The 26,458-nt window shown below is 42.1% G+C and overlaps 1 protein-coding gene and 1 long non-coding RNA gene across 38 annotated transcripts in view; one reads left to right on the top strand and one right to left on the bottom strand.

The window, feature by feature from the left end:
* The window catches only part of LOC122636525, a 206,070-nt gene that overhangs the window by 92,423 nt on the left and 87,189 nt on the right, over positions 1-26,458 (bottom strand). The gene's annotated exons all lie outside the window — the stretch shown is intronic.
* Positions 1-26,458, top strand: part of LOC122636519 (CUGBP Elav-like family member 1) — a 253,063-nt gene that overhangs the window by 144,569 nt on the left and 82,036 nt on the right. For all 37 annotated transcript variants that reach the window (XR_006328970.1, XR_006328969.1, XR_006328968.1 and 34 more), the window contains one exon: positions 5,940-6,109. Coding sequence is in view for 31 of the 37 variants with exons in the window: in XM_043827804.1 (XP_043683739.1) it covers positions 5,940-6,109 (170 nt within the window). In the remaining 6 variants the exon portion in view is untranslated. The remainder of the gene's footprint in view (positions 1-5,939; positions 6,110-26,458) is intronic.

Genomic DNA, 26,458 nt, shown 5'->3' with positions numbered 1-26,458 from the left:
TTCAAACTTGGCGTAGATATTATATGACGATACCGCTTGTTCAAAATTTGCACCATGTCGACGTAAAAAAGAAATTAATAAGTAAACGCAATTGATTAAATTATTAAGCAAAAATATTTAATAAAAAGGTGAAAAGTCACAAACGTATATCCGTGACTTCGAGATTCGTAGAATGATATCTAAAGAGAGTGAGAATATATTAAAATCGATGAGGCTCGTTGAAGGATTCTGTACGCGATAGGAGCGAAGAGAAAGAAGAACTTGTGGAGCGAGGGATAAAGTAGAGGAGAAAAGGTTTCCACGGATGGCATCTTGATGGCAATGGTGCCCCGTTAGACGACGCGCTATTTCCATAAGAAATTACGACGTATAATGGTAGTACGTGCAGAATCTCGTAATGTAGGGTTATCCGCATAAAGTCTTGAAAGGGAAACGACAGAGCTCTTTGAAATCGTGCCGGTCACCTGCCGTCGACGACGTAAACGCCGGTAAGATCAACGAAACGACGTCAAAGAGGACGACGAGCAAGAAGAGAACGACTTTCTCTATTTCTCTCTCTCTCTCTCTTCCTCTCCCTCCCTCCAGATATATGTACGTATGTAATGGTCGTGCCTTCGGTGACTCTTTTGGATTATAGTCATTTTTATTTCCTCGTATTCAAAAAGTACGATCGTTAATCCGATGCTAGTAATGAAACTCTCAAGCTTTATTGCTCGAGCGGATTGACTTGCACCAGAAAAACATTACTTTTCTTTATTCTCTCGCGTCGATTCTCGAAATAACCATTCGAGAGAACGGAGCGGAGGAACAAACAAATGCAAATAAAAGTAAATAATCCATTATAATCGATAATAAATCATTCCAGTCGTGCGAAAAAAGAAAAATAAAGTAAGAAAAAAAAAAAAAAGAACAAGAAGAAACGATTACGTGTCAACGAGTGGACCGATCCCCAGGGTACTTCTTTGATTCACGCGAATCAAGAAGGTAAAGAAGATATAAGAAATCGATTATTCATTCCATCTTTTTCTCGCCGTATTTGATTTTCCTTTAATACAACGAAGATAACGATTATTCTTCGTTCGATCGTTCGAGAAGCAAAGGGAAAAGGATAGACGGTGACTAGTGAAAGGGGAGACACAGAAGCAACGATGTATTATGGATTTACTAGCAAAGAGGAGCACGTACGCAATGGAATCTAGTGGGAAATAATACGAGAGAAATTGCTTTCCAGGCCTGGCTTTATAGCGTTCGTTCCATTCCTTTGCTTTTCATACTGTGTGTTTGACGCGTCCTCGATTCTAAAGCCAAAGGATTTAGTTGATCCAATAAAAATGTTCGTTCTTCTCTTCGATGTTGTACCATAGATACGTTTACGTAGGATATTTTTACACGGAGAAAAAATCTTCATAAGCGAGATCCTCGAAGATAACGAAGTGCGCGGAATAGAAATACTCTCTTTTCGATTTATATAGATGTGTTTCTCTGTTTTTTTTTTCTTTTCTTCTTTTTTCCTTTTTTCTCGATAAAACGAGTTTTCATATCGACAACGTGATAACACTTTAATCCGTCGATTCTCTCGTTATCCAAAAAGAAACGTTATCGAAGAAATGGCTGAATATGGGAGATTGGCTCGAAGCTATTAGAAGTAAAGGGAGGATAGTGTTAAAGTTTCCTTCGGAAGGAATAAACGAGTATAGCTTCGTCGTACGTCTTGAGCGGAACGACTGCAACACACTCGACCCCTGAGACTATTAAACGTTTTTCGTAGAGGAGTCTAAGCTCGCTGCAAGGCCGTACGCGGAAGAGAACTCGGCTGATGCTTCGTCCCTTAAAATATTGGCGAAGTTTCGAAAGTGGCGGATCCTGAGAGCCGTGAAACGAAACTCCCAGGGGCCATTGTTCGTTGAAACCTGTAACTTCGTAGAATCGCCACATACATTATCCGAAGGAGCACCGGCAAAGAGAGAGGACGGTCCGGATATCTTTAACTTTGCGCCCTCCTACCATTTTTCAGCCTCCGCCGACTGTACCGATAACCTCTCTCCTCTCCAACTTTTCCTTCCAATTCAGCCAATCGACACGGAAGACCGAACATCCTCCCTAGAAAGAAGTTAATCGCTTTTCTCGTTAATCCCAAGACGGTGCATCGTTGACGCGCATGTACGCCCGAGGCGTGCTAAGGTTAACAAACAACAAATCGATAACCTCGACGGTTTCCACCATCGTCGAAGATGGAAAAGAAATTTCTATTATGCGAATGAGGTCGCGAATATATTTTTGTTGAAGTCGTTGCGGAATTGAAGAGGAAGAAGAAGAAGAAGAAGAGAGAGTACGTAGATAGTATATTCTTTTTTTCTCTCCTCTTTTCCTTTTTTTATTTCATCGACTAACCCGACGCAATCAATTACAACAGCAAAAGGAAGGAAGCCATTACAAGCTTCTATAGCGTTCGATATTCATTTAAGTCGACGGCTATATTCCTTCGAGTGCATTGCTGACTTCCCCCTGGTGCCATTAACGATCGGCTCTCGAGCCCTAAAAGTATATCGCTCCCACTAAATTACGAACGTTTCGTGCGGGGAGAAAATGACATCGATTATAATAACGCGTTCCAAACGCTTTAGTCAGCGAAACGATATCGTTCCAATTTGGCAGAACAACCGGAGCCAATGATAAATCAACCGAGAAATCTCACGTATAGCCACTTTCTTTCGATCATTATTTTACGCGAAACAATTAAGACATTATAAGGAGTATGGCAAAGCGCGATCGATCGAGCCACAATATCGTTTACTAACGAATCACTTTCGATCGCAATAAACTCTTGGACTGGTATCTCGTGCGTCAGCTGGAAATTGATCGCGTCGAATGATGGAATTCGCTAAAGAGTTTTCGATACTGTCGAATAGCAAGAAGGATAGTAGAGAAAGGAAGGAAGACGACGCGAGCGAAGGATAACTTTCCGAGTGGAGGAGAACTTTTAGCGTCTTTTACTCGGTCCGACACGGAGGTTTATGCCACGAGCTTAAGGGGAACACGCGTTATGCGAGGTGACATCTACGGGTTAGTGGGATGAACGAAGATATAGCCGATGTGGATGGAAGATGGAGAAAGAGAGAACAAATAGGGTCGTAAGCACCTTCCTTTGATGTACTTCACCTGCATCGTTTTGCCACTATCGTTCGCTCGATTTCCTTCCTCGTTCTTAGCCTCAGAAACTCGTATTTCGTGAAACTCTTGCGTTATCAAACGTACCTACGATCTCGTGAAATTTTTTATCGCGATTAGAAACGCATTCATACTCTATTTGAAAAGTATCTATGTCGAATTACTTGGACGAATTATACGTTATTAAGACTTTCCGTCTGGCTTCGGCCCATTCCACGTACTATAAGGGCGGCACCGATCTTCTCTTAAACCCGAGAAAGGTAGATATCCCTTTTCCTCGACGCTATATCTTCGCTAATCCAATCGAATTGCTGGCGTATATGTAGTCGCTGGCACGTGACCAACGTCGCGACGCCGATTGGTGGTACTACGGATCGTGTCTCGATCTGTCTCTATCAAGCGTACCATTCGATTGACCAATTCCCTCCCTCTCCCAGATGCTCTTTGATTAGTTAACGTACTCTCGCCTTTGATTCCGAAAGAGGATAACCAAGGTGACTGGAAGAAAGCTTTTTCCCTCCCAAGGGTCTCTTCCCTCTCGAGCTCTCCATAAACCGATGTTCTTTCCCTCTCTCTCTCTCTCTCTCTCTCTCTTTCTCTCTTCTGACATCGCTCTGGCGCGCGCGCGCACGCGTTGCTAGTATAGACGAAGATGAGAGGAACGAGCAGAGCGGAAAATCGCTTTAAACCTCACCAGCTAATATTAACTTTCTTCTATCGTTTTCGCGAAATTCTCCAACTCTTTCTCTCTTCTCCCTACCTTTCTTTTTTCTTTCGGAACCATCCGATCGAAAGGAAAGACCCCAGCCTCTACGCCAAGCCTCTAGGCATCCCCGAACGAGAGCTTTACGAGCAGCCTCCGCTATTATTTCGGCTTCATCTTTTGCATACCTTCGAGCGACGCTATCGATACACTCTAGGAGTCTTGATAAATCGTTGTTTGAGTCACGTTCGAGTACGTATGTATCGTTCGTACTCGCAATATTTTACATAACACATTCTCGGCATTCTGTACGAAATTAAATTTTCCTGATAATCTCAAAGAACGATATCGAGAACGATTGCTTAGAAAATAATTTGTATTATCGAGTATCTTATTGCTGATAAAAATTGCGGGCTCGTCTAAAGTTTATCTATATGCATAGCAACTTTTCTTAGTCCTAAGAAAAAGAACTTCAAAGAGTCTCAGTGGTCCTGGACCAAAGAGGGTAACGAAAAACTTCGAAAAAGTTGGACGTACTTCTGAAATAAAAAAAAAAAAAAAATAATAAAAAATAAAACAAAAAAGCAACAAGAAAAAAACTTGAAACGGCGAAGTAGGATGAAGCAAACGAAAGAAGAACTTTGAAGTTACGTAATTTATCGAGGCGACAGAAGGAACGACGAGCGACGAAGCGATGCTCATCGGTTCAGTATTTTAACGGTGAGCTTCATGGAGGCGCGATTTTACGGCGCAACAAACTCTCGCGTCCGTAGCGTGAAATGGTAATGCCTTCCGCTCATATAACCGACCCTCACTCAACGATGCTCATAACTCATGCCGACTGGTTAACCGCGCGCTAACGTCCTCCTCGTGTTGCTGCTTGTATCGCGGTTCGAAGGAAGTTAGAAAAAAAAAAATGCAACGTGTGCCCGTCCATCGATCCTCTTATTCTCCTTATTCTCATCGATTTGTAAAGTAATTGCTAGGATAATGTTATACTCTTAGACCTCGTAACAACTTAACAAACGAGAATATTTTAAATTTAATCCATTTGTAATTTTTTTACGTCCGTCTTGTCCCATCGGCATTTAATTATTTTATTTCAAGCATCTCGTTTGTTAGAGGATTGGGGCAAATGCCGATCGGAAGGAACGACGTATCAGCAAAGTCTAAAGCTCGATTCGAAGAAGAAAGATAGATCATTCGATATCGTTGAAACGAATACTTTTTTCAAACGAGACGATTAAGAAAGAAATCGTAGCGATCTTTTTAATATTATATAACTTTGATCAGAAAAGTGCGAATAATTTTGACGAAATCACATATAAAATTTGTTAATTAACGAATATAATTATACACAGCCGGCGATATTATATGTATGATCTATATGAGAAAGTACGATAGTTTAAACACGACACGATATCATCGCGTTCCCTTCGATTGGAAATTAATGCGGAATCGATTGATGACGACGAGAGAGGAGAAAATTAAGGTCAACTCGTACGTGGCCAAACGGTATTAGGAGTGGCGAAATAATAACAGTGGCTCTCGAGGAATAGTAGCATAATAAGGTTTGAAAGATACAGAGGGAAAGTTTCGCGAGATCGAGTTCTCTTGTATGGTATAGCGTGTAAAACGCGAACGGTTTGCGACAAATCAACGCGAACAAACCGAAAGCGGAACGCGTAAGTTTTCAAAGCAGATATGTATGTACGAGGGTGAAAACGGTCAAATATGTACACGCGATAATCAAACAGAACGCAGTCATTTGCCCGTATACGCACCAGCGATATACTGAATTATACGCGACTTCGATTCCGTTGCGACTACGTTAATGTAAAAATTTGACATTAAACCGTGCCGTGATCGATCGAATCGTAATCAAAGTTAACTACGAGAAAAATATATTTCGATGGGCTGCTCGATCCAAATGAACTTTATTTTTTCGAGCGATAAATCGCGGGATAAAATTCGTCGATCGTGCGCGGAACAATGCAACGTGTACTTTAATAACATAATTGTACGAACTTCGATGGTCACCTAACGGGTCTTATTTTTGGTGTTACAGCATAATGAACAATAACAGCGTGGAGCAGCCGGATCCAGACAATATAAAGATGTTTGTAGGACAAGTACCTCACGACATGGACGAGAACGATCTCCGAACGTTGTTCGAGGAGTTTGGTCGAGTGCATCAGATCAACGTTCTGCGCGACAAAACTACCGGTAGTAGTAAAGGTAAGGGAATAATTCAACAGATCGTACGTGTCTGTTATTCGTTCTCAGCACACTGCATGGTTTATCGATTAATCGTAGGAAGTGTAATATTCGTCGATGATAAATGAAGGAGAAAAAGAAGTTCCGTTCGTCCGTTGATCAAATAAATTAAATATATCAACGGCAGAAATTGCTAAGCGGAGAATTGAATATCGTTTTCGTAAAATTTGAATGATTCGATGGATCGTGTCTAGTTCGATGGCAAAGTAATCGAAGAAAAGACCAAGTAAATCCAGGCTGATTTACATAAAAACAAGACGGACAGGTGAATAGGTGGAACCATCAAAACGTCTATCGAGCAGTCGGTTATCGAAGAGAGCTAGAGAAGCTTGAGGGAAGGTGCTGGAGGGGGAAGCGAAGGAGAGAGAAAGTAGTCGCGTATACGTGGCACACGCGAGGATCGATGCCCAGACAGAGTTGGTCGCCGGTCGCGCTTCCACGGCCCTTCCTCGGTCTATTGATCGCTCCGAGAAAACCCTCCTCCCTCTCTCTCTCTCTCTCTCTCTCGTCTTCCGTAGCCCTCTTACGCCACTCTCTCTTCCTCTTTTCATTCCAATTAATATCACTCGTGTGTATATATATATATATATATATATATATATATATATGTATATATGTACATATATATCTATCTCATACCACATACCTTTTTCGATGACACGCGTATCGCTTTCGGAATATCGTATCTCTCTAAAATGATAACATTTTTTTATTTTAATTTTCGTTCGAAGGAATCGTATTTTATCTTTCGCGAAATTGAAAAATATATTTTCACATGTCGAATCATTTCGTTCAAACTATTCGTTTTAATTTAAATAATTTGATACTATTCATTTTAATCGATATTAAATTTGTCATTGGTTTGACACACGAGTAGACATTCATAACGAGCGTAAAACTCATCCTCGGTGTGGTGTCGTTAACCTCAAGAATAGAATACGTCAAAATCCTCAGAATCGTCGGAATAATTAATCCGCGCGAATTGTAAACGTCACCTGCACCTGTAAAATTGATGACAGTAGACGACGTATGGATCTCTGAGCGCTTGGTATTCGTTCGCCATTGTGCAAAATTTAACTCGATTACCTCGATGTAATCGTAAATTAATGTCCCGACCCACTGCCGCTTTTTCACGTTTTCCGCAACCGGAGATCGAAATTTCTACGTCGATGCTTCGGGAGAAAGGGCAAACGCTCGTTGCTATTTTCACTTTGGTTTTTATCGTTGACATATACAAGAGATACGATGACGTATATCGCGCGAGTACGATTTTTACTAACGATCCGCTAGGATCTCCGTCGTTCCGATCTGTAGATCGTACTTTTGTCCATTCAGTGGAGTTAAAACACGTAACAACGACAAACATTTGACAGAATTACTTCAATCACTTTCATCAGTTCAGTATTCTTCAAATAAATTTGCTAATGAGGAACGAAACGAGTTCGATCAATCTGCTATCGTTTTTTATTTTTCATTCTTATCTTCTTTTTTTTTCCTCGTTAATAATTCTCGAGAATAATTAAAGCAGATGTACTTATCGTAATTCGTAGAACCGATGGACGCGACGTATGAATAAATGATGAAATAATACGAAAGGGTTCGATTTACTCTGTAGTACGTTAAAAAGGGGATGAGTAAAGCTACTACGCGAGTGCAGATGCCCGGCACAGACCAAATAGTAGCACCAATGGCAGCTCTTCGTTGATACAACCACTCCAAAGTAAACATTACAATATGCGAGTACCGTTGAATTGGTAGAGATATCTTGTTTCCGAAAAAGAAAACTTTACAATATTCCCCAAATTTTCAATTAATTATTCCACATAAAGCAAATTTCATTCGGTTTACGTCATAATGAATGCCCATCCTTTGATTTGAATCGTACGAGCGAAAAGAGACGGGACAAAGAGATCGTTCGTTCTTTTTACTTGTCGATCGATCGATAACAGGATAATGAGGATATGACATCTTATTATATTAATTATATTAATGTGCCGTAGTTAAACAAATGCGATGTAAATAAAACAAAACATCCGGCATACGCACCCACATACATACACACACACACACATATATATAGCGGATGGAGAAATTTAATTCGATATGTTGCAGGAACATTATATTCATATCGTGGCTCTTCGACAGATTTTTTTTCTTTTTTTATTATCTCTGAAAACTTTATATAAAATAGATTGCATTCCTTTTGTAATATAATTAACAATCGTGTACGGATTATATAAAAGAGGTACACTTTGAGAAGAGATACGATCGAACGCTCACGTAGATGTAATCACCGTAAAGAGAGAAAGAAAGAGAAAGGCGCAGAGAAAGGGAAAGAGAGAAAGAGGGAGAGACAGAGAGGGATTACGAAAGATACGAGAGATACGTGAAAAGTTCGATGTCAAAGGAACGGAAGGAAAGTGTCGCTTGCTCGTGCTCAAGTGTCCTCGATTGAAAATAGTGCAGTCCTTCCCTCGTCGATGTCCTTTTTGTTTCTTTTTTTTCGCAGGAAAACTGTCATTTACGATCGGAGAAAAATGTTTAAGAGCGATATATTGGAATCTCGAAAGTGTCCATCGGGAAGTATTTGTTTTTGAATCGACGTTCGGATCGCGATACTTGACGTTTCGAAACAATGAGAAAGACAACGCGTCGTAGTTGCGACGATACAAGAGAAGAGTTTAGATCAAAGGAATACTTTTCTATTTAAAATTCGCTTACGCGTCGTCATACGGAGAAAATTGTCGAGCGATAGAAATGGCGTCAAAGAGAATTATAATTAAATTGACGCCGCTACCTTTGCGAATCACGTTACTTCGTAATAAAGTAAATGTCTCTCTCGTAAAACCATACGTCATTTTATCGTGTATTTCCCGTGTATCGGTATTTTACTATGTTTGCATTCTCTCTCTTTCTCTCTTTGTCTCTTTTATTCTCTCGTGGAAGACCATCGCTAAAAAGCTGCGGTGGTTTTGTGGTTGTGAAACGTTTAATGATACGAGATAATTAATTCACGAAACGTTCGATATAAAGCATGTTTCTACAATGGAGGAGATATTAAATAACATTATGAAAATCAACGTAACCGCGGCGTAATTAAAGTTTCCTGGTTAATGGTACCCGGACGAGATACTAATGCCTCGTCGGTGTAAACTGAAAATTTCAATAAAACAAAAGTAGGAATAAAGTCGAAAGAAAAATAAAGCGCGAACGGAATTTATCGCACGTTTTCGTAAAATTTTAAGCTCTCGAAGTTAGCAAGTGGGATCATTCCTTTGACCCAACCTACGTTTATACCGTATAAGAATCGATTCGATAACGCGCAAGAATCGAATTTCGATTTCCGCCATAGTCTACCCTCTTACGAACACGTCTTCATACAACTCGAATTTCGTTCGATCGTCAAAGCGTGGTTACTTCGTTGCTCTCCAAACCGTTTTCTTCCCTTACCCTATGTTCTCCGTGAGGGATAAGAAGGTATCCTAGAAAACGACCGGAACGAAATTCGGCGGTGTAAACGATCGGTCCGAAGAGATTGGAGACAAGAATGGAACATTTCGCAAGGTCGATCGTTTAACGAAAAAATGGCACGAGAACGTGATAAGTAAGAGACATTAGTCGAGAATTACGTCGAGCTTGCGTCCTGGACCAAAAACTTTTATTGTTCCCTAAGAAAAGTCCACTCCGAGAGAACGGAAGTTTACCTAAAGTATCACAACCACTGTCGTGCACGTGCACACATCGTACATAGAGAACACACATTGGCTTCGCAGGAAACAGTCTTTCGCGACACGTTGTTTATGCAAGCGGAGAACGTGAGATAGTTGGGAAAAGTTTCGATCCGTATAAGTTGCATCTCGTGTTTCACTTAGTTGACGATACTTAGCGTAGCTCCATCGCGTCGTCCCATCAACTTTTCAACCAATTCGTAAACCGAGCCGCTTTTAAACTAACAAGGAGTGTGTTACCTTTCAAAGCAGCCGCTTCGGAACAATCGCTTTTTAGATTTCTTACGATAATAGACAAATTCAAGATACGAATTCGCGTTATCAATAATTTTACACGTCTCGCGGCGTACGGATCTTACGCGCGGTCGAAGAAACGAATTATAAGTTTGTAATGGGATTCTTAAACGTGTCGTTATTTTCTTTCAATTATTAATAAGCTCGTCGAATGTATCGTTTCTGATTGTCACCTACAGACTGCGATCTTCATTAATCCTCGAGAAAATTATTCAGGAATCTCCTCTCGATGGCTTTCATCGCGCTCGCAAATCGATATCCCGTTACTCGTTACGCAGAAGTAGACCTTATCATTAATCACGCAGCACTATTAATCGTTCTTAAGTAGAGCGGCATTCGAGCGCAAGACGGTGCCTCGCTCTTTTCAAAGGAACGAAAGCCACCCTTTGAGCAAACTCGAACGTCGGAGCTGTCTCGAGGACTAGCATAGAATCCACCTCGCTTGCTATTTATCCGTCACATCCTCTGCTCTATCGCACGTCGACCGACTCGATTCGAGAGCTCGCGTTATCCCTCTGTACCGCCATTATCTGTTTCTCTCGATAAAATAGGAAAAGAAAAGAAAAAAAAAAAAAATAAGATATCGTGCTTTCGAATCGTTTCTTTTCCTTCTCGTTTACATCCGTTCGACGTTCTCGCGAAACTAATAATTTTTAAGCGCTATCTCGTATCGTTCGATAATCGAGGAAATTTATTTCTGTCCGAGAAAGACGAATAGAAAAAATATGCCCAAGCTTAATACGAAATAATTCGTTAGAGAAATCACGATCACGAAACGATTTCGTTTTCGTGTCCTGTCATCTCAAAGTTTTTGTTTCAGCCGTCCGAGATTTCTTTCGTTCTCTCTACACCGAGATTCGTTCTTCCGGAATTTTCTGTATCCACGAAGTACACACGAGAATCTTTCTCCACGACGCACTTCAGCGGATTAGACGAAAAACTTTAAACGAAACTCTCACATCGCCGGATATCGCCAAGCTGCGCTCGGTTTTCGTAGACGTCTATTTCGGTGTTTGCGAGAGCGGAAAAACTACGTTCCACGTCTTTTCTTCCGTTTCTTTTTTTCTATCTCATATGACAGGGAACCTTGGATACTTTAACGAGGGCAATCGATTCTAGATTCATCGTAGATATATTTCTGTAATAATTCCTCTTTCACGTTATAAATCTGGTATTCATAATTTGCAATTCCCTGATTATACCAATAATCGTGATGTTATTACCAAAACCAGTTTTGAATTATTAAGCAAGTTTAATCCAGTGTAACGATTTGAATAGTTAATACCGCAGCGGTCCGAACTAGGCAACAATAATCTTGGATCGTAATTGCTAAAAATACAAAAGAGATAAAAATGGTCTAAAAACCGATGTTACGATCGATACGAGAATCAATCTTTATTTGCCCTACGAACGATATACTCTTCCACCGAGCGAATACTCGACACGTTTCAAAATTCCATCGCGTTCCATAATGCTAATAATAATTGGGATAATGCAGGTATTATTTTATAGAAATTATACATATTACGAATATACCAATGCAAAGCGCATTACGCGTAATCTCGCGTACGAAAATATACAAAATTATCGTAAACTCGAACAAAGTCAATGAATTTCTCCAACGCATTAACTTCTCTTTCTTGTCACCGATAGTCTGGACAAAGATCTATCCAAACTCTGGTGTAAGGTATATTCGTGGTAAGTTTCATCGGTTTACCCTGCTAGTTCCTACCTCGAACGACTTTGGTGGTTAGCCAAGTCACAAACTTAGAGTCGTCGTTCCATCTTCGGCACTCACCTTTGCGTCACGTCGATTTACAACGGGGACGTGTTCGTGATCGTTCTCCCGACAATCCGTTCTCTCGAAAATTAGCCACATTATGCTTTCCAAATTGGACTCGTAGAACGCAGCGATTATTGCGACGTCTTCGATGGTACGCTTAAGTGCGCTCGAGCGCGTTAACCGAAAGGAACTTGTAGAATTTCAATGGTAACTCGGCAACTCGGTATCTTTGAAACAAGTTCCTCGTCCTCTTACGAGTGTCCTCGACGAGAAATATTTCCCAGTTTCTTCGAGTATCAACGATCGAAAATTTTAATGGCGATAACCATTAGGTTGAAGAAAAATAATCAAAGTCGACTCTCTTTTCCTTTTTCTCACGGATCACTTTTCTCCTTGAACCCAGCGATTTCAACGTTGGGGAAGAGGGAACAAAATTGACTCGACTCGCAATCGTATGCATTTCTATATTTCTAGACAAAGGAAGCATATTCACCGCAGACGTAAGATATTCGTGAATCCACTTGCCCGAGCTCGACTTTAATCTTGCTTTTTGTGCGCGACATCGTGCCGCAACTTGCAGGATATTCGACTGCTGCTTCTTGCGGCTCTTGCTTACGAGTCCAAAGTTTACATTGAATGCATTTGAGATGATAAGTAGTACATGGAGAACGAACTACGACTCCTTGGAAAAAGTTCTTACTTCCATTCTTTGCTTTCTCTCTCCCTCTCTCCCTTTCTATATTTTTCTTGTATTCATAGCTAGCGTTGCTTTACCTGGGAGAACCTAGGAATTCCTATCTCCGACGTATTTTTAGAACGATATATCTCTCTAATTTCCTTTCCTCGTGTACTTATCGATCGTACGTCCTATTTAACTTTAAACTTGACTTTGGCTTATTTACATAAACCGCTGGGTCTTTAGCTCGAAGCTCTTACAGTGTCCACGGACCTGTTCCAACGGAGGCTCCCTAACGATTTAGCGACTTCATTTTAATGACAACGAGGACGACAACGACTAGCACGGCCTAAGAGCTTTTATCGAAGGCTGGACGGTCGGAATCATTAAGTTCGCACGAACGTGTTATCGAAGAAAAAATTTTCTTAAGGAGATATAAAAGTCGCTCGAGAGAGATTACTCGATCGACAAATTTTAACGACCCTCTCGCACTTATATTTTTAAGTTTCAAATGTCAGATTTATGAACGAGCGCAAGTATAAATGAGAGAAACGTAAATCTCGTGTAAATTGATCACCGAGTGGTCTCGGATGACCGCTCGAGAGATAGAAAAGCATTTTTCATTGCGGTTAAGTGGCGAGAAAGAGAGAGAATGAGAGACGGACAGACAGAGATAGGGAAAGAGTAAGAAACGTAGAAACTCTTTTCTCGCGGTTGGCCTTTCGCCCTCCGAGCATTCCTTCTTTACCGGCTTTTCCTTGACGCGTTCCCCGAGGACGACGAAGGCCGTGACGTTGGAAATGGTGCGCCCGAGGTCGAGCTTGTTCGAGGAATGCTAAGTGGAAGGGAAGCCGAGTGGCTCGGTGGAAGGAACTGCTTTAATTTAAAGTTGCGTACGGGATTTGGGACTTTTACTTTTCCACTTTCGGCCCCTCCGTGGCTGGGGAACGGCTGGAAAAGGAAAAGACGCTTATCGTCGCTCGACCGGCTCATTACGCTTCGTCCTTTCGAATTAACGTCCTCGCCAGCTTCGGAGCGAGCGGGCTAAACCGTTCACGAGTTTAGCTATATCAGCTTCGATCGAAAGACTCTTCGATATCGTTGGACGTACTTACGATTTCGTCTTTGTCCTTATTTTTACGTTTTACTTTTAGCAAGAGTTCTTAAAAAAAAAGGAAAAGAAATATTCTCTCTCTCTCTCTCTCTCTCTCTCTCTGTCTCCCTCTCTATCCCTTCGCGAAGTTCCTCAAAACGAACCGAGCGAAGACTGCGGTCGTGCATGTATAATCGCGTACGAGCTGAATTACGATCTCGGAGACTTTTCTTTTAGAAATTATGAATTGAAATATTCGTCTGGAAATATTTTTCACGTATTCTTTTTTTTTATTTCGTTTTCTTTTCCTTTTTTTTTCATAGCATTTTTTCTTTCTCATACTATTCTCGTCTATGACTTTGTTTTACCGAGACAAAAAAATCTCGACTCCGTTCGTAAATTTGCGGGCGGAAACGCAACGGAAAAATAAATCGCGTAAACGGAAAACACTTTGTGGCCGGGTTGAAAAGCAACCGGAAGCTTTGAGTGGACGCACGCTACGTTCGCCCACTCGACGATTCTGTACAACCATTTGAACATAACAAAGAATACCACACAGGAAGATAGCTTCGCAATCAGTAAAGACTCGAGGAAGTTCTGGCTGTTAGCCAGGATTATAAGAAGCAGGACTGTAAAGTTTAATTTCTCGAATCCTTGCCGAAGTAGCTTTCTCTCTCTCTCTCTATCTCCATCTCTTTTTATGCTCTTACTCTCCTTTACCGACCTCCTTCCGTCCCCACAGGACCTCATCCTCTAACCGTCCTTTGGCCGTCCTCTCTCACCCAACTTGTACGCCAGGCGTTTTCCACTTTCTTTCTTTCGGAGCTTCCGCTCTTGTTTCTCCATTCTTTTCACGTTCTTCCTTTGCCATTCCTAAACTTCTTCTTCCTTGTTCTTTCAATCCTGTTATATCGTTTCTCCTTTTTCGCTCCCCGTCTAATTTCTTTTCTCCCTTACTCGCGAGGTCCTTCCTTCTCTATCTACCCTTTTTCTTCTACGTTACCTTACCGAATATAGAAAAACGAGACCACGCGCGTGTATGTGTGCGTGTGCGCGCGCGCGTGTATATATATATATATATATATATATATATATTCTCACCTCCCGTCACACGATATCTCTGTAAAAGCAGACCTCGATGAAACAAATATTTAATCGACCGAACGAAAAAATCATCGAGTAATGTATAATCGCGTTTCAACCGATTCTAAAAGTAACTCGAGTAAATTTACCCATAGATTATACCCAACCACAGGGTAAAGGCCAATTCTCGTAATTCTATGATTAAAGGATATAGTTATCACAACCAAAGAGATACGAAAAAGATATCGAGCTATCGTCGAATCAATTCTTTTTCGATTCTATCTTACAGATAAATACTCCGGATCCTCATAGACGTATCCGCTCGTTCTAGTCTGAACTTTGTGAAAATCGTCGTCGAAATTACGATTTCACGATAGAACGAATTCGTATTCGAGAGATCGATCTAGAGTTATCGTTTACGTAGATGAGGGAGAGAAGTTCGTCGTTAGGGAAAGTGCGTGCCGGAGACACCGACAAATATTCGGTGGCGCCGTGGATGAGTCGGAACGAGAAGAAAGGATATAAATATATATATATGTGTGTGTTATGTATATTTTTGATGGAGTCGCCGCGCACACTACGTTTCACCGATACGCAACGGGCCATCGAGTACAATGGGTTGGAACGAGTCCCAATATTATCTTCCATTATGACGCGCATTGAGATCTTCCGGGTAATAAGATCTTTTGAATTTATGACACAGTCATACTTGCAGCCACCGTCCGGCTCAAGAAAATGCGTCGATTTATCAGAACCTTTTTCTTTCTCATCCTTCTCCGTTTACTTTCTCGATCCGACGAAATCGCATACGTTTCGCATGACGACATTCGTTATATCGTACAAACAAGCAAACAACAAACAAGAAACGCAAGATAGTTGCGGAAACTCCTAAATATTATTCTTTTCTTCTTCCTTTCCCATGAATACTTTTCACAAAGAGGAAGGAAAGTATGTTTTCCGAAAGCTTAACCATCAAGGAGACTTTTATTCTCCTCGTCTTCCATCGTTTGAATAAAGAAGGAGCCAGCCTATATTCTCTGTAAAATGAAGTTGACCCGATTTCAGAGAGGTGGAAACAATAGATCAAGTCGATCGGTCGCTTTACCCAGACCCGTTTCTTTTTTATCCTTTTCAGTCGTTTCCAAACGAAGAACTACGTGAAACAATATCGAGTGAAAGTCACGCTCCTTCGTCCGAACGACCCAGTGATCTCCTAAATTATTCTTCGTTGTTCTTCGAAGCGCAAAAAAGAAAAAGAAAAGGGAAGGAGAAACGAGAGATAGAAAGAAGGCTAAGAAGAGGGATGGGCGAGTAGAAAAGAAGGAAGGGACAGGAAAAAGAAGAAAATGAAACGCCATTAGAGACATTCGCGGTGTTTGACGGGAGTCGATGGACAAAGGGAAAGAGAAAGAGATAAGAAAAAAGAGCGAGACGTTTGCACGCACTTACTCGAAGGTGAATCCACAGAAAATCCTGTTGCTGGCAAAAGATTCGTCTTCCAATCTGGCGTCTAGCGGAAAGAAGAGAAGGAGGGAGAAAGAAAGAAAAAGGTTGGTAAAAAGAAGGGAAAAAGAAAGGAAAAGAGAGAGAGAGAGAGAGAGAGAGAGAACTTGAGGAAGGGATGGTAGTAGTGGAGGCGATGCTGGTGGATAGAAAAGAGAAGAAGGAGAGAGAGAGAGAAACGCGAAGAAGTAGAAGTGGAGTACGACAAAACCTCAATCCCTTTAATGGAGACAAATCCCCCTCGCGCACACCCTTCCACGAGGTAGTAGCAGACAATTTGTAAGAGTATATCCCACCTAGCCGGAGATATTAGTATCCAGGAGCAGTGGTAGCCCCAGCAGCCAATCATCCTCCGGCCTTTCCTTCTACCTTTCTCTTTTCCTCTTGTTTCTCTTCTCTTTTCTTTTTGCTCTATCTTTTCTCGTTCTAACTACGTTAGTTTTGCTATACTCTCGAACGCTTTCTCTTTTTACTATTTTTTTTCTTTCTCTCTCTCTTTTTCTCTCTATGCTCGCTTCCTTCCTTCCTTCCTTCCTTCCTTCCTTCCTTCCTTCCTTATTTCTTATTTCTTTTGTTTCGCGTCGGATCGTTCATAACGCGCGTATCCAAAGGCAGCCGGCAACGAAATTATAAAATTAACGAGCGGCATCCATCAGCGAGCATAATACCGAACATTAAGTCAGCGAGCCGCACGAAACCAACTTTTTGCGAGCTACTCAATCTTGGTTAAAGTCTTTCCACGCGCGTGTATTTTGTCTTTCTCACTTTCCTCCGTTATATATGTGTGTGTGTCTGTGAGTCTGCATCTGCGTGTGTAAATATACATCTTTCTCTTTTCGATCCATTATCATGCTGATACATTAATGTTCCGAAACGACGAACACTTTTGATCGAATGTTAAAACAGGACAAAGCTCGACTTATTATCGTATTCCTAAACGTTCCGAAAGAAAAGAGAAAGAAAGATTTATTTTTCGTCGCTAAATTCTATTGACATTTGGTTTTTTGTAACGCGGAGATAAGATCGACGAATGAAATCCGACGTAAGTAAATATTTCGGAACCGAGAAAACGAAGAACAACGCACAAGCATATACCGCAAGTTCATTCATTATAGAGGACGATTAATCAAAAGTGGAAAGAGTCTCGCGATGAAACGAGTTCGCGAGCCTGCCGAGATATATGAGCTTTATTAATTCTAACCTCGTTGAGGGGGCGATAAAACGTTAAATACAGCCTTTGCTAAACCGTGCACTTCATCGAAATTAACGATTTCACGTCGTCGGAAAAATAGTGAATAATACGAATCGTAGCAGCGGTAGGAAGATAATAAACTTTTTAAAGATCAACCGTGCGATCTGTGTATTATCTAGCTAGTTTGGGCTTTGTCATCGAGCTTGGCGCGGCATGATAAATCGTTGTCCGAGGAAGAAAGACAACGTCGTAAGAAACAGATCGTTCAAATAGCACAAAAACGACTGTGATCTTAAGAGGCCAGATCTACCGACGGCTTACAAGCCGTTAAGAGAGAAGGGACGTCAAACATCGTTTCCTTGTAGTTGGACGAGATAAAGAACGAGAGAGGGAGAGCGAGGAGAGAAAGGGAACGAAGACCAGACAGAAGGTAGAGGAGTTTAGGAGGATGGCGTTAATGCTTTAAGGAAAGCAGTCTTTAAAGGTCTCGCTGGCGCCTCTAGGGTCCTATAACGTAATGCCACGGTTCGTGGCTGTAAGTCGACTCTAAGTTTGGTCACCGGACAGCTAGTCGATAGTCAAACCTCAAACTTACGTCCTTACGGCATATATTCCACTTTGATGCTGCTGCTGCTACTACCTTCGAGTCACCTTTCACAATACCGAGCTAGAGTTACTTCCTCCTGTATGCTCCTCGTTATCTCTCGTTTGCCGTTCTTCTTTCCTCGAGAATCTTAGGTCGTTACTTCCATCCTTCTCTCAATTTCTTCACTTTAATCTCGACGAATCCGCGTGTTGCCGCGTACAAATCAGGATGACAGGATATTTTCATATAATGCCGAGGCTCCTCGTGGACTACTCAATCATCCCTCTTAATCCCAGACTAAGGTCCAAAGGACTAAAGGTAATCATGATAAACTGCTGTCCCAGAGGAATTTGAACTCCGCTTTCTCGAGAGGATATCGAAGTAATTAATTCGTATCTTTTGCCTCTCTTATCGTTCACCGGAGTAGACCGGCCGACCAAATTATTCTTACTCGGACGAGATAACGTATTTCAATACAAACGCAGTTTCTCAATTACCGGGATTGAAGATGCCGCCCGGTGGAATATCCCCTTGGATTATGGGTTAATCCCTTACCCAGCGATCTTATTGAGAAAATTTCTCTCCTCTTCTCGGAAAGAAGGGACATTAACGATTCATAAACCTCAAAGAAGAGACGTTATCGAAGAGTAGACGTAGATTTTCTCAAGAGCCTAAGTAAGGTTTATTGACAGTGAAATGGCAAACGGATTTGAATCGTACGTATATTTGTTCTCTTCGTTCTTCTTTTTTCCCTTCCTTTCTTTTCCTTTCTTCTCCTTTCTCTTCTCTTCTTTCTTTTCTTTTTTTTTTTTTTCGTTTAATTTCTTCCTCGTCCAATGAACGCGTATCGCCCACAATGTGACGTCATTTGCACCAAGTTTTTATCAAAGCACAATACGATCGGTTGACCTAGCTCGCCCGCACGTGTACGTATACACGTGTATACGTACGCGGTACGTAAAATTATACGACATTAATGCGCGATCCGATATACGAGGTGTGCGCCCCGTAAAACTGCACCACGCCAACGGAATATTTCCCTTCGTGGTTTTACACGCTTTCGCCTTCGATATCGTCGCGGCTACAATTTCTCCCATCGGCCTTTCCATTTTAAAGGATGAACCACGCGAGTACCCTCGCCGCGAGGAAAATTATGTAATTCTTAAAGTATTAAATTACTCGACGTTCGTCGCTGGAGAACGATTTCGCGATTTTTCTGAAAAAATTTTTCGACCAAAGATCTTTCGAACGGATTCCAAGTTCGTCTGTATTTAGTCGTCGTTTCATCGACTTTACTGGGATAAGATTTGAAAGGAAGTCGAGCACGAAAATAAGACAAATGTGAGAAAAAGATCGGAATAGAGAACGAAGGAAAAAGGCGAAAAGTCGAAGGTACGCAGTAGGTAGTAGGTAGTCGAGACGAAGAACGATCGAACCATTTGTCGGACGGAAGAACGTAAAATAGCCATTGCAAAAAGATAGATGCCGCTCGTTAAACCGGTAGACGGAGGATACTTGAATTTTAAAACACGACCAGACCACTTTCGAACTTACATACGTACGATTAACTCGGTTGGAAATCTTTTTTCGCAAATCTTCTTTTCGAAGTTGAAAAATGCGATTCGACGAAACGTCGACTCGTCAAGTTTCGTCGCTTTGACCGGAACATTATCACGAATTGAAGTTCAGCGTGGAATACGTCTGTTAATTTCGACGTCTGATATTTAGTAAGAAAGAGAGCAGGGGGGTGGAGAGGCAAGAAGAGAGACGTTGGAAAGAAAGATTCGTCGCGTTACGTAGAAATTCCGGATAGCGACGATCCTACAAGGATATTTATATTCCTGGCACCTAACCCCCGTAAATCCCTGGTCGGCAATTAGGGGTGTGCCGGCCTACCAGTCTTGGTCTCGTCTCGTTCAACCTTCTACCTCGCGGCGGTCGTTAACGCGAACTATCGTTGCACGACGTGGTACTAACTCGTTCTATGTTCTCTTTCTCTCTCTCTCCAGTTCTCTCGTTCTCGTTGATCCCTTCCCTACTCGTTACACAACGCCTAGTTCTCTCCTCGTCTCTCATACGCGCTCCAACCCTCATACTCCTCCTCAGTCGGTACTCGTTAACCTCTCTGGTTGCCGCAAAATGTGGCCAAATTACCCAACCCCGTCCGCGGTATACGCACAGCGGCGTGGCGTAACGTCAGATTTGTCAGCCGACTCGTACTTCTCGATAAATGACGCCCGTGCCTCGAACGAATAGCTTTCAGCGTGCTTCGCACTGCTCGTAACACGTGCGTGTAACGAGCGGAATCTCTCGTCGCCGAGCGAATTTCGCATCGTGAAAGTTTAAGGGTTCGGTAAGTGCGAACGAATAAATCAACCTTAGGGTTTTACACTCGAAGAACGTACTTACTTCTCGGCCCTTTCACGGTTCTTCCTCCTCCGCCTCTTCGTACGCGTAAGCGCATAACTCATCGCCTCGATATTTAGAATTACTATTGCGATTTTGTACGAAAGGATATCGCTCGAGTCACGGGAAAGAGATCGTTGCGAAAGTTGAAGAATAGTTTTGAGAGACGCGTTAGTTCGGTACCGCGACGTAGCTGCGCGATAAGGTAGAAACGACGAAGGTATTTAACATACCTTAGCCGCTTGATTTCACTCGTTAAACCGACCTCCTCGAGCGAAACGCGTCCAAGTTGTACCAAGGACGTATTCGATGGCGTGCGCGCGTTGCGTGGCGCTTCCATAAAGTGACATCAAATTTGTCATCCACTTGCTCCGACAACAGCAAGTTCGCCACGAGTTTCGATGGAAAGGCTTTTATACCGTTCTCGTAATTCGTTTCTACCGGCGGTATCTTTATGTCACGCCACCGGTCAACCGTTCGCTCGTTAACCTCTCACACAGCTTTTAAATCCAACTTAATTACCAACTCCTCCATTTTCGTTTCTCTTTATCTTTCGCTGTTCTTTCTTTTTTTTTCCTTCATCTTTTTATACGTTTCACGCATCGCCAGAATTTTGTCCAATTTCCTGTCTCTGCCAAGAAGCAAAGAAAATCGTACGAGGGGATCGCATTGCTAACGACTTCGAGTGATATAACGAAAACTTTTTATCGGCACGATAAATTACCACTCGTTCATATTCATGCCAAAGGTTACAAGGAACCCTCGATTCGTCTCTACTTTGGGCTATCACGCGAGCCATCGAGAGAATACACTCGGAGAGAAAAATATACGCTATTAAAGTCTGCTTTTTAAACTAACACTTTGAAGATATTCTTCCTATGAAAGAGGAAAAGAACGATAAACGTGATAAGGGAAATTCGCGGTGTAAGAAAACTTTTATCCGTCTCTCTATATTCTTTCCTTTCTTTTTCTCTCGTTCCTCTTTTCTTCTCCTTTTTAAAGGGTAAACCGAGAAGCGTCGTTATTTCTCCCGACAAGATAACATTTTTATCTTGATCCGTAATACACACACTCGCGGTATCTCTCCTCTCCATTTTCCAGCGGCGTCGTGTAGTACTCCTCGATGGAATTAAAGTACGCCAAACGACTCGTGAAAATGGTGAGTCTTTACCATCTTTACCGACTCGGCCAAGCGTTTATCGCGAACCGAAGCGTAAGGAGTCGCACGACTTAGTTTGGTGATAAGCCGAGGTAGATAAGCCGTAGCTAAAGAAAGGAAAAACCGTCCTACGGAGCGACTGCCGAACGACGAAAAATGACATCGACGACGCCTTCGTTGGCGGCTTCTTTGCGATATCGATTCCTCGATACGGAGAATATCTTATGTGGCTTTATCGGATATCGCGTGATAACATCGACGAGAGTGTAAGGAAGAAAGAGGAAAGGGAGAGAAAGAGTGAGAAAGGAAAGAGCGCATATAAATAGAGCTCTCTCTCTACTATCGGTTAAACTTTCTACCTTTTTCCCTTTTCCCCAGAATGCTCGGGAAACTGAACGACGGAGCGAGTCGAGCCTCGTTTCATCGAATATTGTGTTCTTTTTCAGACCATATTTCTACGGCACCGACTTGCGTTTTCGCGGTTGGATTATATGTTCTGTATCCTTTTGACGATTGCTATTTTCCGTCTGGCTTTTACTCTACCGTCAAATCCTTTTGCGATACTACCGATCATGAGAAACGCGCTCTCTCTCTCTCTCTCTCTCTCTCTCTCTCTCTCTCTCTCTCTCTCTCTCTCTCTCTCTCTCTCTCTCTACTTTGGTACGTTTTAAACTCCATCGTCGAGAGAGTTTCGATCGGAGCTGGATTTGCGACAAGCAGCTTGTGACCTCTTTGTCTCTTGCGCTCGATATTTCCTCCTCGCTTATTCGCTCGAGATACGTCTAAACGTCGATTCCAACTCGTCATTTTCGTCCTCTCGATATACCATCATTATTTTCGATAGATTTACTTCGCGTGTTTTATCGTTCGTTCTAACGATTTCCTTGCATGAAACTCTTTAGCCGAGGTAACTCGAAACTTGCTCTTCGTATCTTTACGCTTGAACTTTTCGTTCGTCCGTGTTTAAGATGATCGCGCGCGAGCTACGACTAAAACTCTTCCTTCTTCTCTTTCTCTCGTAACTTTTGCTTTATTAATTAACGAACATTGTTATAACGTCGAAGAATCCGACGAGTAATTATACGCTCATAGAGAATTTTAATACCAAGCCCGATTTATATTGAAATTAAAAAACAAAGAGAAAAAATAAAATAATAAAGGAAAAAAAGAATAAAAGGGGGGAAAAAATATGTGTGTGTCTATGCATGTATACACGTATGTATATTCTTTTTTAGAGACAGACTCGAAATCTCTTTTCATTTAAAGCGCGATTTCGCGCGTGGCTGTGTACAAGTGGGAGACCAGCGCCTCTTAAAAAAACCAGACGAACTTCCTCGTCCCCATTTTCAGCAGACCCTCAAAACCTATTCTCCGAGGTTCTTTCTCTCTCTCTCCCTCCCCTCTCTCCTTCTTCCTCTCTCAGACCCTTCTGTCAGCCGAAAGGTTCAAGTTAACAGCCCTTATGGTCGTTGCGGGTAGCCGTACTTCGTCAAGTGGCACACTTGTTTATTTACGAGCTACCTTAAGAGCGATTTGTTCTCTCTTTCTCAAGGATCAGCTATCGTTTTGTCGTGAGCCCGCTTGAAAAACATTACCAAGTCGGTCTGAGAAGTCGAGGAAATTTCTCGAACCCTTTCTTCTCAATCCTCGATGAAATCACGATACGAGATCGAACGTTTTTTTTTTTCTTCCCCCGACACTTTCCAAGTTCGTGGCGTCGCGAGATTTCGTGGGGGAAGAAACGGGAGAAAAGAAGAAAAAATCGATCGCTCGAAAGTAGAAAGCAGGCCATAAGCAAAACCGTAAAGTGACAACCTCTCCATTATTACCGGCGTCGAATGTATCCGATGGCTCTAATCGCTGCCACATTACGTTTCGCGTATCACAAAATCGTCCGCTTTGATTTCAAACGTTGAATTCGTCGATCCGTCGGCTCGCAATGGAGTCGTAACAATAATCGCTGGCGCAGTCTATTATTTCTTCGTCGTAAAAGGCAACACCATAACCGTTATCGCGATCGTCAAATACGTCAAAGCCATAATCGTTATGCGAAAGCTCGGCTTTAATGCGCGAGACACAAAATCTCTATCGTTCGAATACGGATGATGAATCTATATAAGCAATATCGTAATCTGGCCAATAACGATCGAATATGAGTGGGACGCAGTCATGGATATCGACAATTTTATCGGTCGATTGCTCGAAAACGAACGCGATATATCATTCGTTACCTAATCGCATCAACGTTTCTTCGCTAAATTTTCGACGCAATAAGCTTCGAAATACCATCACTGTCGATGTCCTTCTCGTATTAGCATCTCCCGATAATGAATCGATTCGCGCCTATCAAAATTTGTTAAGGATTATAATACCGATTATCCGGCGCTGGATATGTCAAGTCGTTAATTATCGATTAATTATCGGACGTACCGAATGATGTTATAAAACAAGTGCAAAAAGTATCACGCTTCGCTCGGTAAGTACCCTTATCCAGATCGACAAGAAAAGCGTACGACTGCGTATTTGTCAAAATTTACGCTCTAACGTTTTTTGTTTCGATAAGTGACATCGGACTACTTCTTTTCATAGCTAGTAGTTTACACAGTCGTTCTAAAATGTAAAATGACGTTGCGTCGCTTCGAAAAGAAAAGAGCCGGAAGAAATAATTCGCTGCATTTGCACGAGAGCAAGTTACGGTGACTCGATTTTGCCTACTTTTCATGGAAGCTCGCTTGGTATTCGATTCTAAAAAGCAACCATCACCGTTGCCGCTTGCTTTGCTCCGCTGACTCGTCTACTCCAACTCCGAGTCGGTATAATGCCATTGCTGTTCGTATAGCTTGTAAAATATGGAAAGAAAGAAGGTAGAGGTGTAAGCGTTTGTCAGAGACGGAGGTAGTACTAAAATGCTTTCTAAAATTTTTCTTCGATGTTACCGTAGCGTGAATGATGTAGCGGGATGCTCGTATTACCTTCGGTAGATACGTCCGTTCTCATCGACATTTCTCGCATTTTACTTTTCTTCCTTCTTTCCGTTTGAATAAGAAAAGAGAATATGAATATCGAAGACTTTCGTACACATCTTTCTAACTTGATTTCGTCGATATAAAAATACGATAATCGGGTCAGTATCCTTCGACCAATCGTTCGTGTAACGTTTCTTTTAAATCTATACCCGGAACTAACGTCGACTCAATTATTTATTTCATATCTAGGTAATTGACTTTGAAAAGGAATACACTTTCTCCGATAATAACCAAGTTTACGAATATCCAGGATGTATCCTGCGCCGTTCTCTTCCACTATTAATGAAGCAATTAAGCGAGTGATTATGTCGCAAGTGTCAAAACTGTGAGACGAAGGTATCAAAGCGGGTAACGTTAATCGTCTACGGTATCGTTAACATCGATTCGTTACACGGCCGAACTTTATAATTATACATCTACCTTAGTCGTCGAAGCAAGCTTCAGTTCTACTTACAGATCCTCCTAAACGAAACTTCATTCGTTACTCGCTAAACTTCTGCGCTACTATCAAGGTCAGACCGAAACCAATTAAATCTTTACGTCGTCAATGCGTTTAATTTCATCGATTAATTCCATTGGTTGCGTCGAGATACATAACCTATTCCGCGAGGATAATTAAAAAGAAGAAAGAGGAAAGATAAAGAAAAAGAAATGATTGCCACGTTATTACAAATGAAAACTATTTTTCGGATCGAAGATACGGTCGAGACTAAGGCCCATTGTCTCAAGTTTGAAGGGGAGAAGAGGGTCTAGCGGTTGAAACGACTTATTAAATTTAACGTGCCACAAATTCTTGGTCTGCGGAAGAGAGATGGTGGATTTGTAGCAGAGACGAGAAGAAAGAGTGAGAGTGAGAGAGAGAGAGAGAGAGAGAGAGAGAGAGAGAGAGAAAGAGAGGATATAACCATAGACCTCTGGGTAGACGTTATAATATATAACTTCAGGATCGCCAAATTCTCTTCTAAATACCCCGCCTAACTGGCTTACGACTGCAGCCAGGAGAAACAGAGCGGTAGCCAACGTGTGGCAGTAGACCAAGGGACTGCTCTACCCTTCATCCTCTCCCTCCCTCTCTCTCTCGTCCCTTCCTTTCTCGGGTTTACCACGCACACTTGTAACGGGTCGCGCAGCAGACGTTGGTGGGGCCAATATTACCCAGCAAATATGCCGTAAATACACGTGCTCGTGTCACCCCTGAGAACGTTTCCGCAATTCCGGCTCGGTCGAGCAACGTTCCTACCTCCACCCATCTCCTTTGGGTAGACAGTCGGTAGAGGGATAGAAAGGAAGATCCACGAGGAAGTTAAGAAGAATGAGAAAGAAAAAGAGATTGTAAGTGGTATAAGGCAACCTTTTCGAGTTCGTGCCTCCTTAACGAGTCCCGACTTCGTGCAGCTCAAGAAGAAGAAGAGGAGGAGGAAGAAGAAGAGATAGAAGAAGAAGAAGAAGAAGAAGAAGAGTGGAAGGTTTTGGAAGAGACTGGTCGTACGAAGGAAAAAGGAAGAAGAAAAGGAGAGGGAGAGAGAGAGAGAACGGGTCTACAGCGAAGCAGCAGTGAGCCAAGGAGGAATCGGTACGACAGGATAGGGGTAGGAGGATGACGGTGGTGGGACGAGCTATCTCTCCGTAGGACGTAGGATCAGAGACTAGAGAGACAATACAGTCAACAGCAGACGCGGCAAATTGCCCGTTAATAATCCGTGGCTCGAGGGTAGGGGAGGAAAGGTGGTTGGGGGTGACAGAAGGGTTGCTAGGCCGGAGGCTAAGGGGAGAGTACGCTT

This window comes from Vespula pensylvanica, chromosome 22, assembly GCF_014466175.1.
Source record: "Vespula pensylvanica isolate Volc-1 chromosome 22, ASM1446617v1, whole genome shotgun sequence".
Classification (NCBI taxonomy): Eukaryota; Metazoa; Arthropoda; class Insecta; order Hymenoptera; family Vespidae; genus Vespula; species Vespula pensylvanica.
The sequence above is the reverse complement of the archived record's forward strand: the minus strand, read 5'-3'. Positions and strand labels throughout refer to the sequence as shown.